Source organism: Danio aesculapii, chromosome 25, assembly GCF_903798145.1.
Source record: "Danio aesculapii chromosome 25, fDanAes4.1, whole genome shotgun sequence".
Classification (NCBI taxonomy): domain Eukaryota; kingdom Metazoa; phylum Chordata; class Actinopteri; order Cypriniformes; family Danionidae; genus Danio; species Danio aesculapii.
Window position 1 is genome coordinate 31,376,862 of NC_079459.1, and position 27,187 is coordinate 31,404,048.

Here is a 27,187-nt window from a genome sequence, read left to right on the forward strand (position 1 = left end):
ACTCCACACAGAAATGCTAACTGAAGTATAGCAATTCTAGCTTAATTTATTTGTTTTTTTAACATGTCGAGTTCATATGTAGCAAGTCAGAGTTTATTTCTTGCAATTCTGAGCTCATTTGCAGTGATTCTTGCAGTTCTTGCTTTAGTCGTTGGAATTTTGAGTTTATAGCACGTCTGGCTTAGATGCAATTCTGAGTTTGTGTAGCAATTCAGACTTAATTTGCCACAATTCTGACTTTATTTGTTGCAGTTTCGGAATTCATGTAGCAGTTTTTGCTTTATTTGTTGGAATTCTTGAGTTCATGTAGCAATTCTGACTTTATTTGTTGCAGTTTTTGTTGGAATTCTTGAGTTCATGTAGCAATTCTGACTTTATTTGTAGAAATTCTAAGTTTATATCTTGCATTTCTGATTTTATTGCAATTCAGAAATAATTTTTTGCAATTCTGAGTTTAAAAGTTGCAAGTCAGTTTATTTGGTATAATTCTGAGTTCATGTAGCAATTCTGACTTTATTTACTGCAGTTCTGAGTTCATAGGCAGCAATTATGACTTTATTTTCTGAGTTCATATGCTGCATATTCATATACTAGTTAATGTGACAATTTTGAGCTTATTTCTGTGTCTTTTCTCAAAATTGCAACTTTTTTCTCACAGTTGCATGTTTTTGGCTTTCTTGCGAATGTCTTTCTGTTGTTTGCAACATAGTTTATATCAGTCTCCCCTTGAATTTTAAACATACAAACAAATTCTGCTTCAAATCTCTTCTTCAAATGCTCTGAATGCCTTTGATCCACTGAAACCCATTGCATTTTGGCACTGCTGACCTAAATAACAGTGACCTACAAATGCATTTCCACCACAAGAGGGGCGGTGTGTCTCCCATGATACCTGATTCCTGGGTGCATCTGAGGCCAAGTTTCATCTGAGATGCAAATCTTTCAGAAAAACACATGCACGCAGTTACGGTTCGGGTCTGAAGTCCCGCTGCCCAACCGCTTCACCACAACACAGGCCCGTCCAGATTCCCAGAGCTCTCCAGATCAAACAAAGACAAACGGCGCAGGCTGGAGTCTGTTTGACTCAAACTTCCCCTGCACCAATCAGTGGCTAAATTACACCGCGCTGGATCCAAACAGAAGCAAACAAAAGAAAACAGAGCTGATTGGCTGAGGCGGAATGTGAGGTTTCAGGCATTTCGGACTGCGCTTGAGCTCCAGGTGATGCATTCAGAAGAAAAGAAAGAGCTCTGCTTTGTTGTTTCACATCAACTCGGTCAGAGTTTATGGGCTTATTTATGACAGCCATAACTCAGGATCCGTGGCCACATTTGGCTCAAGAATAAAGCTGGAGGCATCTGTGAGTTATGAAATACAATAGACATTTGAATATCAGATGTTCAAAGGTCTAGATGCAAATGATTAGGATTCCATGCTGGACAAATGAGCATATACTGTAGTTTCTATGCAAAGCTTTGAGTGCACATTCTGTAGACATGATGATCTGATGAAAACAATATTATATATGTATGATATAGTATTATATATTTTTTATTCATTCATTCATTTTCCTTCAGCTTAGTCCTTTTATTTATCAGGGGTCGCCACAGCAGAATGAACCACCAACTTATCCAGCATATGTTTTACACAGTGGATACCCTTCCAGCTGCAACCCAGTACTAGGAAACATCCATACACACTCATTCACACACACTCACGGCCAATTTAGTTCAATTCAATTCACCTATAGCGCATATGTTTGGACTGTGGGGGAAACTGGAGCACCCGGAGAAAACCCATGCCAACATGGGGAGAACATGCAAGCTCCACATAGAAATGCCAACTGACCTAGCCGGGACTCGAACCAGTGAACTTCTTGCTGTGAGGCGACAGTGCTAACTACTGAGCCACCGTGTCGCCCTATATTATCTTTAATGTGACAGAATACAGTTAGTATTCTTTTTTTATTAAAAGGAATAAAAACTAATCTGGTTGTAGATGTACTTTATTAATAAAATAATGATAATTTAATATAATAATAATTATATATAGTTTTTATGTAGCCAGTAGTGTAGTTTTATCAAGCTTGTAATTTGAAATGAATAATGGAAATCTAGTATTTTAATAAAAAAATAGTGTAGTGTATTAAAGGATAAATATGTGTGTGTATATATTGATTTTTTTAATATGTGTATATAGTTTTTATTTAACTTGCATATATTTGTTAAGAGAAATACATTGCTGTTTTTAAAATTTAAATTGGGCAATTAACCTGTGCAACGATTTCAGTATATAATTAATAAGAATATTTATTTAATAAAGAAAATAATGTGACTTATTAATGTTGATATATATATATATATATATATATATATATATATATATATATATATATATATATATATATATATATATATATATATATATGTATATATATATAAAATATAGTATTTATTAAGATTGATGTAGTCTGGGAAAAATTATGATCAGCTCATTAGGTTGCATAGTAAGTATGCATGCACTGCAAATACATATATACTTCTGAAGAGTGTGTGTGGTGGAGAGAGAATGTGTAAATAAATATAAAGCCTGTAATATTTCAACTTATAGTTTTCTTTATTTTAATGTATCTATAAAGAAACATATGTTTACTGTTTTAATCTTATTTCATTTAGTTTTGAAAATAACTACATGCGGGTGGCGCGGTGGCTCAGTGGTTAGCACTGTCGCCTCAAAGCAAGGTTGCTGGTTTGTGCCCCGACTGGGTCATTTGGCATTTCTGTGTGGAGTTTGCATGTTCTCCCTCTGTTGGCGTGGGTTTCCTCCATGTGCTCTGGTTTCCCCCACAGTCCAAACACATGCACTATAGGTGAATTGAATTCAACTAAATTGGCCGTGAATGTGTGTGTATGGATGTTTCCCAGTACTGGGTTGCAGCTGGAAGGGCATCCGCTGTGTAAAACATATGCTGGATAAGTTGGTGGTTCATTCTGCTGTGGCGACCCCTGATGACCCCTGTATGTGTGTGAATGAGTGTGTATGGGTGTTTCCCAGTACTGAGTTGTAGCTGGAAGGGCATCCGCTGTGTAAAACATATGCTGGATAAGTTGGCGGTTCATTCCGCTGTGGCGACCCCTGATGAATAAAGGGACTAAGCCGATGGAAAATTAATAAATAATAACATACAATGTTATGATTATTTATGATTATTGATGTATGATTATTTATCTTAAAATTACTATTAATCTCTCCATTTGTCATCTAGAAGAGCAGAACCAGAAAATCAGCAAAAATCTGAGTCAAACATTTGAGTGAGAGAGAGTGAGAGAGAGAGAGAGAGAGAGAGAGAGAGAGAGAGTAGTGACTCCGCCCCCTCCGTCTTTATTCAGTGTTTCTGAGCCTGAAGGACAGAGAGAGAAAGAATCACAGATCAGGACAGCAGGAGGAGAGACGAGACGAGACAGGCCAAACACACCGAATCATGGCCACAGTAGACACACAGAGTCCGCAGCACATCCATCCGTCCGATCCCCGCGCTCCGAGCCTCACGTCACGGATCACCGGCACCGCAACCGAGCTGACTGACACCACGGCGGATCCGAGGCCAGAATGAGGGTGATTTACGTCCAGAACGCCGGCGTGGTCGCTGCTTTCTCGCCCGAGATTTTCTGCGGTAGATTGAAACAAAGGAATAACGGAGAAATCATGACCGAACGCGCCACGGGAAAGAGAACACGTCATAACGGAGTAGGATACGTCATAATGGAATAGAACGCGTCATAATAGAATAGCGCACAATAGAATACGTCGTCGTTCTAATTGTGAATGATACATTGTAGCAGTTTATTAAGTGTCACATGGCACGTGTTTATTAGTTTTCTTTTTTAACGATATGCCTTTTAGTCCGATTATATCCCCGTTTCATAATTAGACCGCGGGATTATTATTTTTCTTCTTCTTTTAGATATAGCCGGCTATAGGTAGGATAGATAGACACCTCATTAAAATATGAGTCAATATTGACAATCATAAATAAGTTAATCTAATTAAACATTTTACATTGTAATTTATTTATTTATTTAATATGCTAATTAGCTATACAAATTAGGTGTTGTATTATCAATATTTCAAAGCATTTAGTGGAGATATTTAAACATAGAGGGGGGGTTTAAATATCATCCTCCCGCATGATGGAGACACAGAGGCCAGGTGACCCGTCGGGCCCCTCAGTGGTGCATGTGGCGGAGGCCCCTGGGGGCCCCGGCGAGGTCAAGCGCAGCAACTCTGGTGTGAAGAAACATCATCACAAACACAACCTAAAGCATCGATATGAGCTGCTGGAGACCCTGGGGAGAGGAACTTATGGCAAAGTCAGGAAGGCCATTGAACGCCATTCTGGAAGAGAGGTAAGAACTTCAAGCATCTGCTAAATCATTTGAATGTAATCGTTCTTCATCTCAACTGTTATCAAAAAGATTGTTGGTTCAATGCCTGCAAGATGCTTCACCTCAAGGGTTTGGGCATGGTACTGTGATGGTATCAAATGCTAAAGCCATCATTCACTGATGCATTCCTTTAAGATACATCACTGTTGTTGAAAAAAGTTGTAGGTTCAATCCCTTTCCCTGATACTTGGCCTCTAGTTGAAATGTACTTTGGTTTTATATACAAATAAACACATATATAAAACTGCCATTGAAAAGGTTGTAGGATCAATCCCTGATATATTCTTGACCTGGAGTTGAAAAGTACCTTAGTTTTTCCATGGTGATGTCATGATTTCTGGTTTCAACTTTAAAATCATTTGGTAAACGAATGCGCTGTAAATATACACTGGCCTGGTTCCTGGTCCGGCAGTAGTTTGTCGTTTAGGGTGTCACCTCGGCTATAATAATCCGTTGTTGTGTTTGGCTCACTTCGGTTTCTCTCATGGGAATTCCACCCCACGCGTGTGCACCGCACGCGTTCAGTTGTGCAAGAACAGATGTTTTAAATCTCATGTCAAGTTGCTCTAATGGCCCCCAATGAAACGCATCATGCTTCAACCAATTGCTCTTTTCTGTAGCATTTGGGTTCATAGGTCACCGCTGACCACTCGCCATAAATAATAATGCGCAAGAGGTAAAGTCCTTGAGTTCTGACCCTCGGGGCGCTGATGAACTCTGACCTAGATTGCAAGTACTTTTGTGGTCATTTAGGTCAGACTGGGCTTTAGTGTTCATTTGTTCATTAATCAAACGTCCCCGATTCATTCGCCACGGCACGTGGCTTTGGTTGTTGTTTAACACTGTCCTCTAAACGACAGCTCAGTCACAGCACGGCTCTGGAACAGCTGCTAAGAGCAACGATCTTTCCTTTGTGCTAAAGTTCACCCAAAATGGAAAATTCCAACATATTTACACAACCTCATTTTAAAACATACATGTTGGGATTAACTTTGAAACAGTTTTCATTCAGAAATTATGAGTAAATTTCACAAATAATTACATAAATGCATTGTAAATGTAAAGTCATTGATTTTTATGTATGACTTATTCTTCTTTTAGAGAACAAAAAAGATGTTTTGAGATCTTTTTTGATCCATTCGGTGAATACATTTATTCATTTTCCAGATGCTTTTACACAATAATGACTTGTGCGGTTTTCAAGGTGAATATTCGATCAATGCGAGTCAAACACAGAACCTTGGTGTGCCATGCTTGACTATTTGAGCTAAAAGAAAAAATCCAGTAGTACGTCCAGCTTTGGTGTTCAGAATATCTTGTGGTCAACACAAAACATGTCATTATGGCTAGTTTAGAGTACATAAAATTAGCATCCTTTTGATTTGAGGGTACGTTTTCATTACATGACAACTATAAATACAAAGTTTTTTACAGTTTTTGGACAAGTTTTTGAATGGAGATAAATTTAACAATTTCGATTCACACATGAAAACTGCCTTAAAATGCTGTATTTTGCATTCCAGGCCAGTAGATGGCGCTGTCACTTTGTAAAGAAACACTATGTGCCAGCACACATATGGTTCTGTAGTATGACGCTGCTGTTTTGGATGTCAACAGAAGTTTTTTTTGCTTTTAATTAGAAACAATGTCATGTAAACATACCTGAATTTAGGGCAAAATACCATAGGTTTAGAGTTAAGGCTGATTTATACTTCTGCGTCAAGTGCACGCGTATGATCCGGTCCAGCCTTCGCGGTTGCATAGCCCTCGCCGTGCACCTCTCAAAAAATGCAACTACACATCAAAACGATGTGTAGCACAAGTTCTGTGATTGGTCGGTTTGGTAGCGCTAACAAGTGTAGGCGGTGCTGAGACCCACGAGCCCTATGGAGCGAGTGTTTACAAGTGTTGAGTCCAGCGAAGGAGCTCCAGATGGAAACTTTAGTTTTGTATTTACCTTATAAATAAAGTTGTTGCACGTCTGCTGGTTCTGCCTCTGAAAAACCGAGTTTAAGCTACTTGTATATTAAGATAGCATTCATGAAAAACAAAACACAGAGGAACATAAAAACCTAGTGCCAGCTAGCATTTTGGAAGTGTGATTGCAAAGCAACACAAACAGCACACAAAAGTATAAATGCAATAGTATAAGTGCTATTAGCACGGCTACGCACAAGCCAGGCGCAGTGGGTCATGGCGATCACCAGATGCAGAAGTATAAACCAGCCTTTAGTATAGTTATATTGTGCTATTAGCATGTATCATTGTAGCATGTAGCTCATTCTGTGTGACCACCATTTGAAACACCCTAGTGTCTTTTTAAATTCCCATGGCAACTATTTGTTGGTGAATGTTTTGGTTATGAGTAGATGTAAATGATTAAACTAAATGATATATACAATTCAGTCTATTTCACAACACCTATAGTCATGCAAACACACACGCAGGTCTGATTGTATCGGTGGGCAGCGTGCCATCAGAGTGTTGGCAGGCTGATGAAGAAAGTATGAGCGCATGCTAACAGACCTAAAAATAAAACGACACACACACACACACACTCATACATGCTTTTTCGTTTACCTCAAACCCCGATGCATGGTAAAACATAATTTGTCATGCGTGTTTGTGGGCCCATAAACATAAAATCACTCAGGGAGACATACGGTGTTGTTTTTTGGCACCATTTTAGTGCGCTTGGCAGGAATTAGTCAGAAAAACTGTTAACCGGCTGGATATACTGTCTGTAAAGAGTTATGGCACAGACATATAGATAACAGACATAGAAACCACTGATAACTGCCATGGAGACTAAACATGACACATCACAGACAGTCCTACACCTACACCCGTAAAAAGACAAATCACACCACAGTATTTTGCCTCTTTTTCTGATACTGTTTAAAGTCATCTATCACTCAAAAATTATGGGGACCAGATTTCTGTGATGAAAACGGCAGATATTAGTTAAGTGGTCTAAATAGCATTGAAATATTACGTATGATTATTTAAGAGTTTACAAAATTGGGACAATGTTTTTTTTATTTTTAATTAAAATGGCTCCAGTTTGCGCCAAGATGGCAAAATTCTGAACGCTGCTCAGAAGACAGGACTTCTGGTCACCCTAGTTTTATTTAGCATAGTTTTTGCTTACTTTTATTATTGTAACTTTCTAATGCAGAACACAAAACATGTATTAGCGCCCTCTTGTGGCCTCACTAAGAATGCAACCTGCACTCGCATGATTTTGACAAATACGATGCGATCCTGGATTAACATCTATGTCGATCCTGGAACATAATTTTTGTTCAATAAACCATAATTGGTAATTATTCCCAAAATCAGAGGGGAATAATAGTTGGATAACACTCATGTAGAAGTGCATAAACCTAACCGTAAGTCTAAACATAAACGGTAAACGTATGCCTTAATTCTGATTGAAATGTTGTTCCAGGATCAACATAGATGTTAGTTAATCCAGGAACATGTCCTACTTGGTGAAATCAGGTTGGCGTGCATACTGACGCATGAAAACAATGCCAACTTGTATTGATCTGCAGGAATTTCAGAATAACTCAATAAATCAGCCTTTTTGCATTGCAATAAATCAACCAGCTTGCATCGTTTTAATCATTATTGATCGCTATTATATAGGTGGGTTCCTTTATTGACCCAAAAAGACCTGCATTTGATGTGTGTTCTCATACAGTAGTAGTGTTGTAATGGATAGCAATGTGAAACATCTCAGAATGCACCGTTGCATTTAACCTTGCATGTTTAGCATTGCTCTAGTCTAGAAATTCATCACTACATTGCATTGCACTACTATCTTTGCATGTCTAGATGCTTTTATACTTGCGTTGCTCTATAGATTACATTCTGATTGTGTTCTGAGCATTGTGAACAAAGTAACAATCAACTTAATATTTTATAATGCAGTTTTTTTGCCTTGCATTTAGATAGTTTTGACATTATGTAAATTGCAGTTGCTTACTATTGTGTAATATACTGCATCATGACACATTTTTGCAATAAATCCTACAGGAAAACAAGTATGCACACACAATTTCTCAGATGTGTGCAAGGATTGTATTAAAAGCCTTGTATTAATTGTATTAATTTGCCTATTTTTGTAATCTACAAGGAATTATAGCAGTGAATATCAAAAACTAAGTTCTAGGGCTGGGCCGATAAACAATATTATATCGAATCACGATAAAATTGATGTCAATAACAATAAGCTCTGGACTTTTTTACTCTATATTGGTCTAAGAGCCAATCACACAGCACAAATGTGCAACAATGGGAATCTAAAAGTGTGTTGATATTAGAGATATTTTGCCACTGAAAATTTATCGCCCAAAAATATGTTATGCCATTTAATGGACCCTCTAATTTTTGTGGCTTCAGTCATTGTTTGGGGTACTCTTTTAAATCTGGAAGCATTAACAACTTCTATCGAAATATATATCGTTATCGTTCAATAAGGAAAATAATTATTGAGATTGCATTTTTGCCATATCACCCAGCCCTACAAAGTTCCTACATAAAACAACTGTAATTTCACTAAATCTTGTTGTGAGATATGAAAGATCAACCTCAGGAATTAAATATGAATATAGGCCATAAATAAGGTGCTCATATTATTTTTAACTCGTTGGAAAAACGTGCCTCAATCGCCACTTTTGCAAAACTATGTTGCATTGGTTACATTTCTTTGCATGTTCCAGATGACAAATCCACTAGAGGGCGCCGTCAGTATTTTGGGGTATGTTTTGTTGCGTTTCAGATACACATCCTTCTTGTACAAGGTGGGGCTTGTCTTAGAGATCACCTAGCAAACCACTGACCTAAACCTTTCCCTAAACTCAATCAATAGTGTTTTCAAAAACCAAGTTCAAATCAAGTTCATTGGCATGCGCGTGCGTTCTCAGTAGTAAACAAACAGCTTGCGGTCAGCTCACGTGTAATTTTACGGCTGCGAATACATCATTACATGAAGACAGAAATTACATTTTTGGGTGAATTATACCTTATAAATACAGCATGTGACACTTTTAACGCCATTTGAAGGTGTCCATGTTGCTGCGAAGACTTGTGCGACTACCTTGCTTCTCTCCTGACCTTATAATTGGCTGAATCGTAGAAAAGCTGAATTAAGATCGTGTGTAGGGTCGAATCGAGATCCTGATCTTTTTTCGAATAATCATGCAGGCCTACTTGATTGTTTTTATAGATTGTTATGCATGAAAAAACTCACAACACATGCAAATACAGAAATGCACTGCAAATAGCACAGACCACAATAAAAATGTGTTGGGAGACCCCAAAAAGTTTATAGCTTGTTTATTAGATTTTATGGAGATGCAAATAGTATCAATTTATCAATCATTGATTAAACATGTGCATGAATATACTCACAACATATGCAAATACAGAAAGGCACTGCAAATAGCATGTGTCGGGGAAGTTTATAGATTGTTTATTACACTTTATGGAGATGTACTCCCACTGCAGAATCATCCCAATTGATCTAACATTATAAATTCTTTCCATATAGAGATATTAAGTCATCTGGTGAAATTGTATTGTAATATATATTGCAAAATAATAAACTTCTATGCTAGATTTTTCCAATATCGTGCAGCCCTAGTAGATACTGTCAATAATATGTCCCTGGAAATATCATTAATGTGAAAAGGAACAAAATCTGTTGGTCATACTGCCCCCTAGTGTTATATTTGCCTTGAATCTGCAGTTAAATGTATGTTAAAGTATGTTTTTCTGGTTTCGTAAAAAATGTAGGCTGAAGCATATATTTCTAATCAGACTCTGTTGCTTGCATTCAGTTTAGCATCTCTCTGTAATGACTCTTAATAAACATGCAGATTTTGTTGCTGAACCCAATGTTTACTCAACCGTGATTGAGCTTTAGTGTGTGTTATCATGTAAACAGACAAACACAAACTTCTGATTCTTGATATATGCTACAATCCAGCACTGCTTATCCATGACCTCTCACCGCTGAGGTAGAGATAACCAAAGAAATCACACGACCTTTGCTTCTTTATGGCTTTACCAGCCTCCGTTTGACCATAATGACCCAAGCAGACAGACAGATAGCATGTGTGTGTGATCTCTCGCACGTATCAGATCGTGTTTGCGTTGGATTTGTGTGCATCCGAATGTACAAACAAGATCGGATGTCATCATTCCTTCCACAGTATGTGATGAATTGCTCACATGTGAGTGTGTGTTTGGTTTGTACGTGCCACGCATGTGTTCGTCTGTGTGTGAAAAGGTCACCGTGACAGTGTGAAAGATAGACAGACACTTTAAAGGCCATCTTGGGGAGGAAATGAAAACGTGGGGGAAAAAATTCATATCCTCTACGGGGGCCAGAGCTGCATGATAGAAATGTGACTGGCTGTAAATTCTGATCCTGGTTCAGTGAGTCTCGGTCATCAAAACAAACAAAACTGAGCTTATGTTTGCTTGGCTATTTTCATAAGGATATGGCGGCCTCTAGTGGCAGGAGTAGGCAGGGATAGTAAATTTATTTTAAAAATACAGAATCAGAAAAATATTGTAGGGGGAAACTGAGGTGTTATTTAGTTACTTGGGTCTTGGTAAGTGGTTTCCATGATTTTTAGGTGGTTGTTTTGCTGAGGTGGTTGTTAGGGTTTTAATTTTTTGCTATGGATGTGGGAATGCTAAGTAGTTCTCAGGACATGAGGTTGCTAGGTGGTTTCTGGATGGTGTAAGTGGTTGCTAGGTGGACTCTAGAGTGGCTTGGGGGGTATGATGGTTGCTATGGCCACTTTAAGATGTGATGGGTTAAGGCAGGGTTGTTCAAACTCAGTCCTGGAGGGCCAACGTCCTGCATAGTTTAGCTCCAACTTCCTTCAACACACCTCCCTGGACGTTTCTAGTATACCAAGAAAGAGCTTGATGGGCTGGTTCAGGTATGTTTAATTGGGGTTGGAACTGAAATATGCAAGACTCTGACCCTCCAGGACCGTGTTTGGACACCCCTGGGTTAAGGATTGAGTGGTCGCTAAAGTTTTCACTAGGATTATTATGTAATTTCTGTGGTGTTTTGGGTTTTATTGCTTGTTGATGGTCATACATGGTGTTTGGTGGGTGTTAAAGGGTTATTGTTAGGGGTTAAGGTGGTTGTTAGGGTATTCGTGTGTTTTTTCTAGAGCAGTTTCTGGGGTGTTTGCTTTTTATAGATATATTTTTTGCCATTTAAGGTGGTTGCGAAGGAAGTGGCTGCCAGGGTGTTTGAGGTGGTTAGGGTGGTCAGTAGGCTTTTGAGGTTGTTGCTTGGGCACGTAATTGCTTGGGTATTTGAGGTTGTTGCTAGGTGGTTACTAGGGTGTTTCAGATGTTTTTGCTAGAGTGTTTAGGTTATATAAGGTGGTTGCTAGAATATTTTATGTGGATGTTTGGTGGTCTCTATTGTGGCTGCTATGGCATTTAGAATAGAGCTTATTCATTGTTTAGCCATTTGGGTGGCTGCTAAGATCATTGCTAGGTGGTCTCTAGAGTTTTGTATAGTAGAGTATTGTAGAGTATTGTATATACTAATTGGTTGCTTGACCCATTTGGGTAGTTGCTTAGGGGGTTTGATGGTTGCCATGGGATTCAAAATGATGAGGGGTTGCTAGGTGGTTACTAAGGTGTTTGTCTAGATTTTTTCCCCATTTGGCTGCAGCCTTTTGAGTAGGTTGTTAGGCACTCAATTCCTTGGGCATTTGAGGTGGTTACTAGGGTGTTTTGGATGTTTTTGTTAAAGAAGTTTTACTGCATTTGAGGTGGTTGCTAGAATGCTTGCAGTGGTTACTACTGTAATGCAGTCTGGCTGATTGCTTAGTGGTTGCTAATGTGCTTCAGGAGTTCGTTTCTTGTCCAGTGTCAAAAGAAACACACTATGCTAATGATGTTTTTTCCATTTAATTTAACAAAAAACTAAGTTTTGAGGAGTTGTTCATGTTGTACAAGCCAGCATCATGCTTGTTCATATCCCTAGCCCTTTGCAAACACCATTAAGAAAATACAAAAACTTGTCTGGACTTTTATTGATACTGTCTGCTGTTCATTTAGTTTGTGCACAGATTAATTAATAAAAGGCTCCTCTGGTCGGAATCCTGTTACCTCTGATGGGACACTGTTTTTTTTTTTTCATCCGGGAGATTATTTTAAACTCTCACTCCTGCTGTGTATGAACAAACTGCAGCATTAGTATTCCTGCCGTCTCCAGCGGACCTGGCGGGAGGTGAATACCTTCAGCTGTGCATAACTTCATGAGCTCATGGAAAACACTCTGTGATAGCTTTCCAATAAAGAGCAGGGTTTGCCCATTCTGCTTTTAGAGAACAGGCCCTGGTTTCTGGATTTGTTTATGTCTTTTTACTCCACATAATCAGTTTTGAAGCATTCCGCTAGGGCTTTCCTTTTAAGGATATAGTCAGTGATTTACCTTCAACTCCTCAGAAACATGTGGTTTTGGTTTCTCCGAGAAAAGCAGTGGTCCGCCTGCTTGTTCACCATTAATGTGAAGACACAGGCTGTTTTGAGAACCACTGCAATGATGAGAAGCCACATAGATATGTTTTAGGGACTGTCATTGTTTGTATGACATCATAAAACAAACAACATTGACAAAGGACTTCCTCTATTCCAACTAAGGTTTGTCATCAGCCCTGTCATTGTTCCATTTGTTCTTTAAATGGACATGCAGTGCACGCCTGGGAGGGTGCGATAGGACAGAAATAGACAGGAAATCACTACCCAGATATAATTTCCTCAATCCTCCTGATGACATCATCCACCGGTTTGCCAGCAGGTCTTCTCTGTGCCCACATCATATCTTCAGTTGTAGAATGTTTGTTCCAGTTCTAGAATGTTTAACTAAGTAGTTTGTTCCAATCTAGAATATCTGTTTGTTCCAGTTCTAGAATATTTTTATTGCAGCTGTAATATGTTTGTTTGTTCCCAATCTAGAGTGTCTGTTTGTTCCAGTTCTAGAATGTTTGTTTGTTGCAGTTGTAAGTACTGTTTGTTCCAGTTATAGAATGTTTGCTCCAGTTCTAGAAAATTAGTTTGTTGCAGTTGTAATTTGTTTATTTGTTCCCAATCTAGAAGGTCTGTCTGTTCCATTCATTCATTCATTCATTTTCTTTTCGGCTTAGTCCCTTTATTAATCTGGGGTCGCCACAGCGGAATGAACCGCCAACTCATCCAGCATTTGTTTTTTTGGAGCGGATGCCCTTCCAGCTGCAACCCATCACTGGGAAACACAAACACACTTATTCACACACACATACATTATAGGACAATTTAGCCTACCCAATTAACCTGTACCACATGTCTTTGGACTGTGGGGAAAACCGGAGCACCCGGAGGAAACCCACGCAAATGCAGGGAGAATATGCAAACTTCACACAGAAACGACAACTGACCCAGCCGAGGCTCAAACCAGCGACCTTCTTGCTGTGAGGTGACAGCACTACCTACTGCGCCACTGCGTTGCCCCTGTCTGTTCCAGTTCTGGAATATTTGTCTGTTGCCGTTGTAATGTTTGTTTGTTCCTTATCTAGAAGGTCTGTTTGTTCCACTTCTAGAATGTTTGTTTGTTCCAGTTTTAGAATGTTTGTTCTGGTTCTAGAATGTTTGTTTGTTCCAGTTTTAGAATGTTTGTTCTGGTTATAGAATGTTTGTTTGTTGCAGTTGTAATATGTTTGTTCCAGTTCTAGAAAATTTGTTTGTTGTTTTTGTAATATGTTTGTTTGTTTCCAATTTAGAAGGTCTGTCTGTTCCAGTTTTTGAATGTTTGTTTGTTGCAGTTGTAAAATGTTTGTTTGTTCCTTATCTAGACGGTCTTTTTGTTCCAGTTTTAGAAAATTTGTTTGTTGCAGTTGTGATGTTTGTTTGTTCCCAATCTAGAAGGTCTGTTTGTTACAGTTCTAGAATGTTTGTTCCGGTTCTAAAATGTTTGTTGCAGTTGTAATGTTTGTTTGTTTCCAATCTAGAAGGTCTGTTTGCTCCAGTTATAGAATGTTTGTTTGCTCCTAATCTAAATGGTCTGTTTTTTTACAGTTCTAGAATGTTTGTTATTTCCCAATCTATAATGTGTGTTTGTTCCAGTTCTAGAATGTTTGTTTGCTCCTAATCTAAATGGTCTGTTATTTTTACAGTTCTAGAATGTTTGTTCTGGTTCTAGAATGTTCGTTTGTTCCTAATCTATAAGGTCTGTTTGTTCCAGTTCTGGGATGTTTGTTTGTTGCGGTTGCAATATGTTTGTTTTATCCCATTCTAGAATGTTAATTTGTTCCAGTTCTAGATTGTTCATTCCAAAAATCCATGGTTTTACACATGTTCAGAATTTTTAGAAATATTATTCTTAATTTCCAAGGTTTGTGTTTTAGTCTATGCTGTTTGAGCTGATGCAGACCAGAATAAACCCATAAGAGAACTTCATTCCACTGCACCCTCATTTTCTCTTCTAAAGAAATGAAGAAAAAAAACATCAGGAAAATTACACAGAGAGAGGCTGAAAATATGCTCAGCTGTGATGTGTATTTATGGGATAATTCTGTGTGTGTGCGTGTGCGTGTGTGTGTGTGTGTGTGTGATGGTTGATTATACCTCTCTGTCTGAAGAATCCACTCAGGTGTTTTTCTGAAGCTCAAGAATAGAAATGTATTTGTCAGAGCCAAGGCCAAGTGGTTAGTGCACGTGTTCAAACACTTTTAGGTGTGGTACTGCTAACGTGGGTAATGGTTTTTGACCTATGATTTAAAAAAAATAAATTAAACTAAATCTTTTTCATCTCTTCAGGTTGCCATCAAGTCTATAAGGAAGGAGAAGATCAAAGATGAACAGGACATGGTTCACATTCGACGAGAAATCGAGATCATGTCGTCTCTTCGCCACCCACATATCATCTCTATATATGAAGGTATTCATCAGTAACTACCTAGCAACCACCTAATACTTTTATACTTTAGTCTGTTTATCTCTGTCCATTCTAAGTAATCCCATAGTGATGCTCTAACGACTACCTAAGTCATTTAAGAACGGCCTAACAATGACCTTAGCAAAAATCTTTCTATCTGTCTATCACTCCATCTAGTAACCACTTAGCAACCCCTAATAACCATCATAACAACCCCCGAGAACACCATAGTAACCACCAAGAACTTTAATCCAACTGCCTAGCAACAACCATACCATTATCAGTCAAGTGTTTCTCTTGGTCTATCTGTCATTCCAAAAAACCACATAGCAATTACTCATAACACCCTAGCAACCACCTCAAATATTTAAGAACCACCTAACGCTATAATTCTAGCAAAAAAAAAATTCTTTCATTCTATCCGTAGGTCTTGTAACCACCTATCAACCCCTGAGAACCACTAAAGCAACCCCCTAGCAACAACTCAGGACATTATTCATTCATTCATTCATTTTCTTTTCAGCTTAGTCCCTTTATTAATCCGGGGTCACCACAGCGGAACAACCGCCAACTTATCCAGCATGTTTAATTCCAAAATCCACACAGAAACGCCAACTGACCCAGCCAAGACTCGAACCAGCGACCTTCTTGCTGTATCTATCTATCTATCTATCTATCTATCTATCTATCTATCTATCTATCTATCTATCTATCTATCTATCTATCTATCTATCTATCTATCTATCTATCTATCTATCTATCATCTATCAGTTTACCCTATTAAACCATTCAATCAAACTGAAATTAAATAAAACATGCAGTTTCAATGAATAATTGATAATCTTTCATTGATTAATAGCCTTACAGTATGTGATGAAGCCTTGTGTTTTATTCATGCAGTAATGTTAAACTAGATCAGCCTCAGTGAATATGACTTTCCCCATTCCTGACCTGCATGCGTTTCAGCAGTCAAGATGTCCGGTAAAAATCCCATGTTGATGATTTCTAAAGACGTTTTTGCTGCTGTCTGGTTTCTTCTGCTGATTCTGGGCCACAGTGAGCTTGGCGAACTCTCGGCATGCTGACTCGACGGTTTTCCCTGTCAAAGTCCGTCTGGGTTTATAGGGCAGTTTATTTTTGAAGACTTGCCGTATTCATCTTTGTTCTGTGTCACGACTCCGCCTGTGTTGTGGTTGGCCTGACTCGAAGAGGGGAGAACACCTCTTTAAATGGGTCTATGGAGTTACCAGTTTTAAATGAGTCTCCGGGGACTGTTTTTTCTCTCTCATGTCTGGCTTTGTCTTTCATTGCTTGAGTGTCTTTCTCTTTTAATTTTGTGCCGTGTTAAATTATGTTTATGGGTTTGGGCTGGTCATGGAAATTTTCAGATGGAGGAATGAATGTGAATTGCATGCGTACCCATTTAGCTGCCTGAACTTTCCCAGAGGAACATTTTTATTGCTTTGGCTTTGCCGTTTCATTGCTCAAGAGATTATGGTTCGAGTATCAAAAATTGTTACTCCTACATGTCCACACAACTGAGACAAAAGAAAGCTAGATAAGTACATATTGAGATACTTGAGCAAAGTCTTCATTTATATCGCATTTAATCCTATTTAATCTAGGTCTCTGGTTCCAGTTGGAAATCTTTGTTCAGATTTTATCAGGCCCCCTCCCTTTCGTCATACTCTACACCACTTTCTTAAGAGCATTCAATGTGATGCTCAGGTACCTTTGAATAAACAAACCCATATCACGCAGCTTATGAGGGAGTTGGAAAGCAGTTGGATGAAAAGGGCGTGGATGCCAACTATTTTTAATGTGTGTTTTGGTACAGTATAATCTGTGTGTTTTGGTCCGGGTACTATTTGTTTTTAGTATGCTTTCTGACAACATGTTCCATAATGATCATGTGTTAGGTCAATAGGTTGAGAACAGGTGACCTTTGTGTCTGTTTGTCTGCATGAATGTTTACACTATTAAAACAATCTTATCTAATGCACTCTCTACAAGTGGTCAGAAATGAACAAGGTCAAAAAGATCAGATTGACAAAAATGCATTTTAAAACCTGGTGCAAATGAGTCCCGAAGAAACGTTTAGGCTTTTAAAGATGACTGATTTGGGATTTTCCTTTCCTACAGTCTGCAGTGGATTTGCCAGGTAGATATTCCCATATCACTGCAAAATTTGTCACTGAGCTCCGATATTTAGCATCACTTTGAGACTGCGAATTACTGTCTTTGACACTGTAAATCTGTTGACTACAACCCCCCCCCCCCCCTCCCCTGCTGAACCCCCTCTTAAATTGTATTTGCACAATCCCAAAAGTCCTTGCGTGTACATTCCCTGCTGTTCTCTGCAAAGCAGTGGCAGACAAGAGATTATGTAAAAAAAAAAGATGAGAACCAATTCTGGATGCGTGACAGGAGCCGCCGGCAGCGCCAAACACTTGGGTGGGGTGATCTGTATGAGGATTTTTGGGGTTTTGCAAAAACAGCCATTCTGCTGTGTCGGACTGTAATTTGCTGTGTTTGTTCCTTTGGATTTTTCGGCTTCTCCTGGTCATTAGCAGATTCCACTGTGACCCTCTGAACTCTCTGGACTGGCCACTACAAAAGAAAGTCTTACAGATCCAGTGCTTTTTCATTGCGGGCTGCATTCCGAAGAAACAAGGCGCCACTGAACATGTTTATTTTTGACTGGACTCCTCTTTATTGAAGCCTTGGGTTGACAGGAGATGGGTCATGATAGTCAACTGGCCAATTACTGATGCTTCCAACTTTATCTATATTATTTACAATCCACAAATACAAAGGTCATACTGCCAATCGCTCGTTCAGAGATCCAGTCGCCAAATAATATAAGGTGTGTAGATCCAAAATATGTAATAACAAAAACATTTAAGAGATCCACACTTGTGTAAGTTTAGCCAAAAGTCTTTTATTGGTAACACTTCACTAATTGGAAACAACTACAATAATCTTGTCCAATTCCTAAACCCAACTACTACCTTACTAACTCTTAACGAACAGTAAATTAGTAGTTTATTTGTACTGAAACTCAAAACTACCTAACACTTTCCACTGGGCCAAGTCAGTTAAATAAAGATTTTAAATATCTATACACTCAACGCACAAACTGAATACATGTTGTTTTGTTTTGTAGTGTTTGAGAACAAGGACAAGATAGTGATCGTCATGGAGTACGCCAGTAAAGGTGAACTCTATGACTATATCAGCGAACGCCGTCGGCTGACTGAGAGAGAAACCCGACACTTCTTCAGGCAGATTGTCTCTGCTGTGCACTACTGCCACAAGGTACGCACCTTTCTTATCTCAATCCATTCCTCTCCTTCACAATCTTTTTCTCCTCCAAGTGAGAGCCTCATGTGTCATCAGGGCTTCCTGCAGAGCTGCACGTGCTGTTATTCGATAAAAATGGGCCGTGCAGTGTGAGTCTATTATTTTTGGCTCTTGTCAGTTTGGGAGGAATCTTGGAACAGACAACTGATGTGAAACAGCTTTGCATCATGGGTCACACATTTTGGTTTTTAGCAGAGTTGTCAAGTAATAAACCACCCAACTGTACAGTTCCGTGAAGTTCTGTAAATGTGTAAAAGGGCTTCCCAGTTTCTTGAAATCAGACCAAGAAACCCAGACACAAATAATAGGTCAGAGATGTCCAATCCAGCTAATGTAGGCCTTTGCCTCACAGCAAACTAATGGTAAGAAGGGCATGGTTAAAATATTGTGGTCGAAACCATCAAACTGACATCAGAGAAGAACCTCCACTTCAATTGGAGAATTTCTAGAAAGCTTAGTACAGGGGTGCTCAAACTTGGTACTGGAGGGCCGGTGTCCTGCACAGTTTAGCTCAAACCCCAATTAGACACACCTGAACCCGCTAATCAAGCTCTTTCTAGGTATACTTGAAACATCCAGGTAGGTGTATTGAAGGAAGTTGGAGCTAAACTATGAGGACTTCAAACTATTGAACACCCCTGGCCAAGTAAGATTATCTAGCCCAGGTGTATATGATGTGAGTTGGAACTAAATTTTGCAGGACACCGGCCCTCCAGGACCAAGTTTGGCCACCTGTGACCTAAAGACTACCTGTTTCAGAAGCTTAGCAGAGAAGTGGTTCTCAAGGAACAAGTCAGGACACACCTGTAATAGGGTGAAAATGTAATCAATGATGCTAATCTTGTTTTGTCCACCATTTTTTGGTCTTCGAGTTTGTTGCAATAGAATTACATCCCCACCTTTTAAAACAACACATAATAAATTCTGTCCAATTGGGCTGATCACTAGGAATTGCCAGTTTCGCATCACATCTCATAATTGAGACAGTCCCGCTCCCCCATGATGCACTGCTTCAAGTCAGTCAAGGTCCCTGTGGGGCTGCACTGGGTGGGCTGGTTTGCAGCTGAAAATGACGTGATGTCATATCTCAGGGCAGAGGAGCTCCCAGACACCAGAGGGGAGGGTAATGAGTCATCATCACCATGGGCAACCACAATGCGGGGGGATTTTTGGGTGGGGTCCGCCAGAAGACACAAGAAAGCAGCCTGTTAAACTGTCAATTTATAGACCATCTGCTAAAAGCTGTAGATGCTGAACATATGTGTCTTTCATGGCCATCAGACATCTGTAATGAACTCCCTCAGATCCAAAACTTCTTGTGACTGAGTTTCCGGGCATGCTGTAACCCAAATGCTGTTTGTTACTTTAAAGGAAACACATGGACAAACTGCACAATCATGTTTCAATCAAGAGTTGGTTGTCTGAACAGATCTGTAACTATAGAGAGAGTTTGTAGAACAGATGCCAGTGGTTAATTGGTCATATTCTGCTGGCTATGACTATATCACCTCCAATCCCTTAAATTCATTCTGGTTTTCTTTACAGAATGGTGTTGTTCACCGAGATCTGAAACTGGAAAATGTGCTACTGGATGAAAACTGTAACATAAAGGTGAGTCTAACATAACATTAAGTAACATAAAGATAACAGTCTAAAGGGAAACTTCACTCAGTTTGATTGCTTCTCTAAAACAGAATGCTTGTTGTTTCTTCAGATTGCTGATTTTGGGTTGTCCAATCTGTATCATAAAGACAAGCTCCTCCAGACCTTCTGTGGTAGCCCACTGTATGCGTCCCCAGAGATCGTCAATGGCAGACCATATCGTGGTCCAGAGGTGAGACATACATGGATAAAGCTGTTCTTTAAGTTGAACTTCTTTTCAGGGTCATAAGAACATGCTGGAATGGTTTACTACAGGCTTGCATGACGTGATGCACAGGCATAAACCCCTGAGGTTTGCATCATCGTAAAATGAAACACCCCACAGTTTCATTATGTTAGCGTGTGAAATGCACTGTGAGCGGCTGTGATCTATCAGAGAAAGTCTGTGTGGTTAGTGAAGCTTCATTCTACACTTTGATGGGATTATCCTTCCACAAACCCCAAGGAACAGGCAAACACACGCCTTGTGCTTCCCTCCTGAACATGGAGAGCAGCTGGATTTTTTTCCACCAAGTATCTCTGATTATGTGCAACGCAGGGGCGCAGTAGGTAGTGCTGTCGCCTCACAGCAAGGTCGCTGGTTCGAGCCTCGGCTGGGTCAGTTGGCGTTTCTGCGTGGAGTTTGCATGTTCTCCCTGCGTTCGCGTGAGTTTCCTCCGGGTGCTCCGGTTTCCCCCACAGTCCAAAGACATGCGGTACAGGTGTCCGTAGTGTATGAGTGTGAATGAGTGTGTATGGATGTTTCCCAGAGATGGTTTGCGGCTGGAAGGGCATCCGCTGCGTAGAACATGTGCTGGATAAGTTGGCGGTTCATTTCACTGTGGCGACCCAGAATTAATAAAGGGACTAAGCCGAAAAAAGAATGAATGGATCTCTGATTATATAAGTTGATCCTGGGTCAGAGTTGAACGATTCTTTTTGAACTTTACATGTGCCTCTTTTGTGGTGGACAACACAGAGAATTTTGAAAATAGGAGTAGTTCAGTGTACTTCATAAACTTTAGTTTGCAATAATTTGCTGCAATTTTCCGTAAATGTTCAGAACACTACAGTGTAGAGAGTGTAATCAAAATGGCCAAACCCTTTTGAGAAAAAGCCAAACATGGAAATCAATAAAAGCACTAAAGTATCCATTTCTTCACGCCATGGTGGCTGCCTAGAGAAAAACAACTCAGGTCTATAAGTGATTTCCTATGAAGTGACAACTCAAGGACCTGGAAACCCGTCCAGGCTGCTGGGCAATCATGAGATTTCTGGCCTACATACCATGCCCTTTCACCCCACCCTCCACAGGACTTACATAACTCACTGCTCAGGGTAATGTGTTGTGTAATTAAATGTCTTAAGGCAGGATGATATTGTATTGATTCAATACTGAAAAACACCCTGAAACTAGCAAAAGAGGGAGATTGGTACCATCTGATGCTGTTTCCCTTTCCTAAAAAGTCCTAAGAGGGAAATGAACAATAAGTTCTTGGATGAGTGCACAGGCTAACCAACCCTCATGTGATTTCTATTCCCTGTTCAAATGACAGGATATATTTGAAGGGTTTTTATTTAACAGTTAGCAATAACTCAATGTTCTTTCAGAGTCAGCTGACATCCATGTCATCCATAATTTGTAGGTGGACAGCTGGGCTCTGGGAGTGTTGCTGTATACGCTGGTCTATGGCAGTATGCCATTTGATGGAGGGGACCACAAAAATCTTATTCGGCAAATCAGCAATGGAGAGTATCGAGAACCATCCCAGTCATCAGGTACTAGACATAAGTACTCTATACACACAGTGCAGAATGCCTTTTCAATAGAGAAATTTGTTTTCATTGTGTTAAACAATAGACCTGATGTTTTATTCAGATGCTCGTGGTCTGATCCGCTGGATGTTGATGGTCAACCCTGAGAGGCGTGCCACAGTGGAAGACATTGCCAATCATTGGTGGGTAAACTGGGGATGGAAGAACAGTGTGTGTGATTGTGAATCGCAAAGGGATAATGGTTCACCTATGCTGGCTCGTCTCATCGACTGGCAGAACCGGTCTGAGCCTCGACCCACTAAAGCCATACGGTCCGAACCATTCCTGCTTGTCCGTCAACGGCCCAAAAAGTCCAAGAAGGAGAATGATGTTGGTGTGTCCCACTGTAATGGAGAGGACAGCCTGGGCCTCAAGAGACCAAAGGGCATCCTGAAGACAAGAACCTCTGAAGACCAACGTTCTCCAAGTTTGGAGGAGATTGAGTCTGGTGCTGGAACCCCAGAGAAGGAATCTGGACCTGATGGTGAAGATGGTGAGGAGGAACAGGGGGACTCTCCATCAAAGTCTGTCTCAATCCTACCTAAGAAGGGAATCCTAAAAAACAACCAACAACGGGAATCAGGGTACTATTCTTCCCCAGAACGCAGCGAGTCCTCTGATTTGTTAGGTGCCAACATCACACCTCTTGCCGCAAGCTCACCACCAAAGCGAGCTGTTGGTAGAAAGGGCATCTTGAAGCGCAACGGAAAGTATTCCACATACAGTGGTGCTCCTCCGTTGAGTGTCCTTGGGGAACCAGCACCTTCAGATTCGGGTTTATCCCGCAGTCAGAGTCGTCCATCTAGTATCGTAAGGGAGGATAGCGACACCATCACTACTTCCTTCTGCAGCACTGATTGGCCCCCACCCAGAACGCGCCCCAACATCAGAAGCTGTCTGTCTGCAGAAAACCTTCTCCAGCTGGCCAACTTTAAAGGCCTCCAGGCAGCTCCTCCCATGCATAGTGGAAAATTCAGCCGAGACGCACAGGGCTCTCCGGGGGATAACAGCAGCTTCTCTTTGTTAGGAGATCTTGATGATATGACTCAGGTGTACCAACAAGCCCTGGATATCAGCAACAACCTGTCATAGGGATAAGGGGCCATTTAAGAGGGGCCAAGAAAGAAAGAAGGGGGAGCAGATGGATGGTGTTTGTTTGGCATGTTGTTGACGACCAGTGCAAAACTGGGATTCTAGGAATATGAGTCCTTTTTTCATTGGGATGATATTGGAGGTTGTACACAACCAAACCTTAACCCTAACATTTAACCCTTAAACCTGATCCTTCCTTACCTTAACCCTTTCCTTAATCTCATACACAGAGTATCAAATATAACTTGGGAAACTACAGCCTTGGGGAATATAAGGGTTTGAAGTAAGTAAATTTGAAGTTGGTACTCTGGGACATTATTCCCCAATAGGCAAGAAATTAAATAAAATGTTTACATATTAAGTAAAAAGTGAGATAGCATCACAGTAAGGCATCATATAACGGCAGCCTTGATGAAACAAAAATAAGAGCCAACCTGAGTTTATCAAGCACCTTAAAACTCTTACAGAGCACATGTCGTTTTTGTGGTCTTTACTTCCAAAAAAAGAAACCAGGGTCTTGCTCCAAATGAACTGTTGTTGTGTATTATTTATTAATATTTTTTGGTAGACTTAGTGATACAAAACTGGTGTGGTCTGGCAGTACTGGAAGAATAAGAAATCTCTCGTTGTCCTTGATTGGAACTGACATATATAATTGTTAGTTTTCTTTATATGTCATTTAAAGAGCATATGTAAGATCAAACTCTTATTGATCCTATAAGTAGAGTCATATGTATGGAATTATAGAAGTGCCTTTTTGTTTCTTTGTTTTTTTGTAATTCATATCTAATTATGTATGTCATTTCCTCGAGGTAGAGAGAGATGACGGAGGAAGCTGTCATCAGATGAACAGCATTTTATTATTTTTTATTTTATTATTTTATTTTTGAGTTAGTATTGAATGCTTAGAAGAGGCCCAGGACCTCTAAGCGCAAAGCCTACCCTATAGGACTACAACCTGCCCCACTACTGATGGCAGATCAGTATTTTACAGTGTGTTATTCAAAACGAAGAATCGCCCATCTGTGATCACCTCAAAAGGGAGTTGTTGTTTTTTTTCAAAACCTGTTGGGTAATTCAAGGTTCCAGCATGCTAAATTGGTTGTTTTTGATTGAGTCCTGACAGGAACATGTGTGCATGTGCCATATGTTTCTCTGGAATGCTACTCTTGTGGTTTCTTGAGTAGGTTAGGTGACTGTTTAGGGTTTCTGGACACCTTCACCTTAACAAGGTCTAACACAAGGTAGAAATGTCAGACACAATCTCAGCTCCAAAGAATGTTTTAGGCGGAGACAAGCTTGTTAGACTGTTTTCAAAGCCATTCGACTGTAGGAACATTGTCTGCTGGTGTTTATATGTTGATACTTGGGGATTATAATTGCTTTGCTTTAAGAATACTGGATTATTGGTTCTCTGTTGAACTTTGATGCCCAAAACACTCCTGTTAGAAAACAAGTAGAGCGATTAGCTTCAAAGCAGTGATGAGGCAGCAAATTCCAAAGGCTCTTTTAGAGGCATGTTTGGACTAGATCTTAACATCGTGACCCAGAGATCTTGCCTGTGTCGTAAGTTTAACAGGACAGATGCTTTATTGTTTCAGAATCTTTAGTCCTTTGTTTATCAACATGCAGAATTTCAAAGGAATGAAAGTGCAATTTTAGTTTAAGCTGTTGTCTTAAAGTCTTTTTAGAAGGTAAGTGTGAAGTAGCTGAAGGAGAAGTAGGAGAGAGGTATTTACTAAGGTATGTTCGTGAAAGCTTTTATGGATGGAGGACGCTTTTCCAGTAAGAGGGGCATGTGGAATTGTTGACTGGAAAGGGTGAGGTAGCTTTTTATTTTGCTGCATGTTCAGAAAGACTAGTGCAAGTGTAGAAATAGTGAGATAAAGAAAGTAGATGAAAGGATAAGGGAAGTATTTTGTACCAAAGAAGGTGTTTATGGACGCTCGTCATGATTTTGCCAACTATGATCCTGGATTAACATCTATATTGATCCTGGAACATAATTTTTGTTGGAAAATGTAATCTATACCTGTTCCTTACCCCTAATCCCAACCATAACGGTAAACTATTGCCGAATTCAGAGGGGAATAATAATATAACAATCATGTAGAAATGCATAAACCTAACCATAAGCCTAAGCTTAACATAAGCAGTAAACGTATCTCTTAATTCTGATTGGAATGTTGTTCCAGCAACGTAGATGTTAATCCACTATGGACACTATGTCAGATATTAAAGGAGAGTATGCTAAACCATTAGAAAAATTATGACCATTAAGTCATGACAGCATGTTTTATTGTTAATTTAACTTAATAAATTAAGTTAATAATGTTTAAACTTATTTTTGTAAACTCATACCAGCTGTTTTAAGATGATTTGATTTGATTCAACTTAAAAAAAAAACTGGTTGGCTTAAATTTTTTATGTTGTATCAGCAGTAATGGACAAATTTCAACTGAAAAAAAAAAATCACAGGAGCATTGTGTTCAAAGGAGGTCCTGGGCAGACATAATAGACACACCTAATGTGTATCGTATCATACTGCATTTCTGTATTGCATTGTATTGTCAACTGGATTCAGTGATCAAATTATACTATGTTAGTATTTTTATGTTATTGCGCTTTTGTTTTTGATTCTCCAAAATACTGTTATTATTGATTTACTATACAGAAGAACGTTGTGCGTATAATCTCTCATGATCTTTACAGGTTTTCAGTGCAAACATGCTAATGTCTAGCATTGGCATAAAGAGATCAATCACAACTACTGCAGTTTCGTCAGGGTCATTTGATGCGTGAACCGAAATCTCAAAAGCCGCCTCACAGATCTGACCCAATATTTGGTGTCACGATATTCACAATCAACCTTATTTGTCTAAGGACAAAGTTGAGCATCCACCCAAATGTGCCATTGCTAACCATAGTGCCATCAACACTGAGATTAACAGAGGCAACATGCTTTTGCGACATGCAAATGCAAACATGCTTTCAGCCAAACTGGAAATACCTGGTGCATATTAGTCCAAATTAGCGGAAAACTTGACTGGATATTGTTTATTGACAGTACTGAAATGGTAGTATTATTATGTTATTTATGCATTATTTTATTATGGTTAATTACTTTTTGTTTTGGTTAATGCCATAATCTTTTTTGGGGGTTTGGTATCAGTTTGAAAGACCTGGACTGCCAAGGTGTTTTTCGTTCAGTGCCTTTGCTATCTTTTGTTTAATTTTTTATAATAAAATTATTACAATTGCATTTTTATACTCTATTTATTGGTGGTGAAGCCATTTCATCTAACAGCACTCATATGAAGTGTGCATGTGTGAGTGTGTTTAGATGCAAACAAACACTGAAAGACAACTGGAAGAGCAAAATAACAGAGATGGTGCATCGCGGTCATGTGGTTGGCTGTGTTGTAAAGCTTTGGTTGTGTATTCAGCTGCTTTGGTTGTTGTTTGGTAGAGATATCTCGCTAACCAGCAGTGTTTTGTACCACAAAACCAAATCTGTATAAAACCAACTCAATAAACTGATTTCAAAGCAACTGATATATCTGCGTCTGCTTTATTTGACTGTGCATCTAATAATATTTCTCAGTTAGCAGACCATTCAGCAGATCATTTAATGAACCATTTGGATCGTCATCTGGTCTAGTTAACAGGTTTATTATGACATGACAATCCTCATTTTTGGTCAAACTTATTCCTTTAAGCAGGCCAAAGATTGTACACAAGAAGGACACTCTTGTAAAAAAAGGAGAGACAAGATCTGAGGGGAGAAATATATAAAGGAGAAGTTGCTGTCTTTGCCAGCTTTAATTTGATCCAGAGCTGCTCTCCAGGGCTCACGGAAACAGAACAAGAG

General features: G+C 39.4%; 1 protein-coding gene across 1 annotated transcript; it reads left to right on the forward strand.

Moving 5' to 3' along the window:
* The first annotated feature begins 3,406 nt into the window (after positions 1-3,406).
* nuak1b (NUAK family, SNF1-like kinase, 1b) lies at positions 3,407-26,873 on the forward strand. The gene is made up of 7 exons (XM_056452423.1): positions 3,407-4,406; positions 15,288-15,408; positions 18,572-18,723; positions 20,314-20,379; positions 20,483-20,602; positions 22,056-22,188; positions 22,289-26,873. The coding sequence occupies exons 1-7, from the start codon at positions 4,188-4,190 to the stop codon at positions 23,314-23,316; spliced, it is 1,839 nt and encodes a 612-aa protein (XP_056308398.1). The 5' UTR covers positions 3,407-4,187; the 3' UTR covers positions 23,317-26,873.
* The last annotated feature ends 314 nt before the right edge of the window (positions 26,874-27,187 follow it).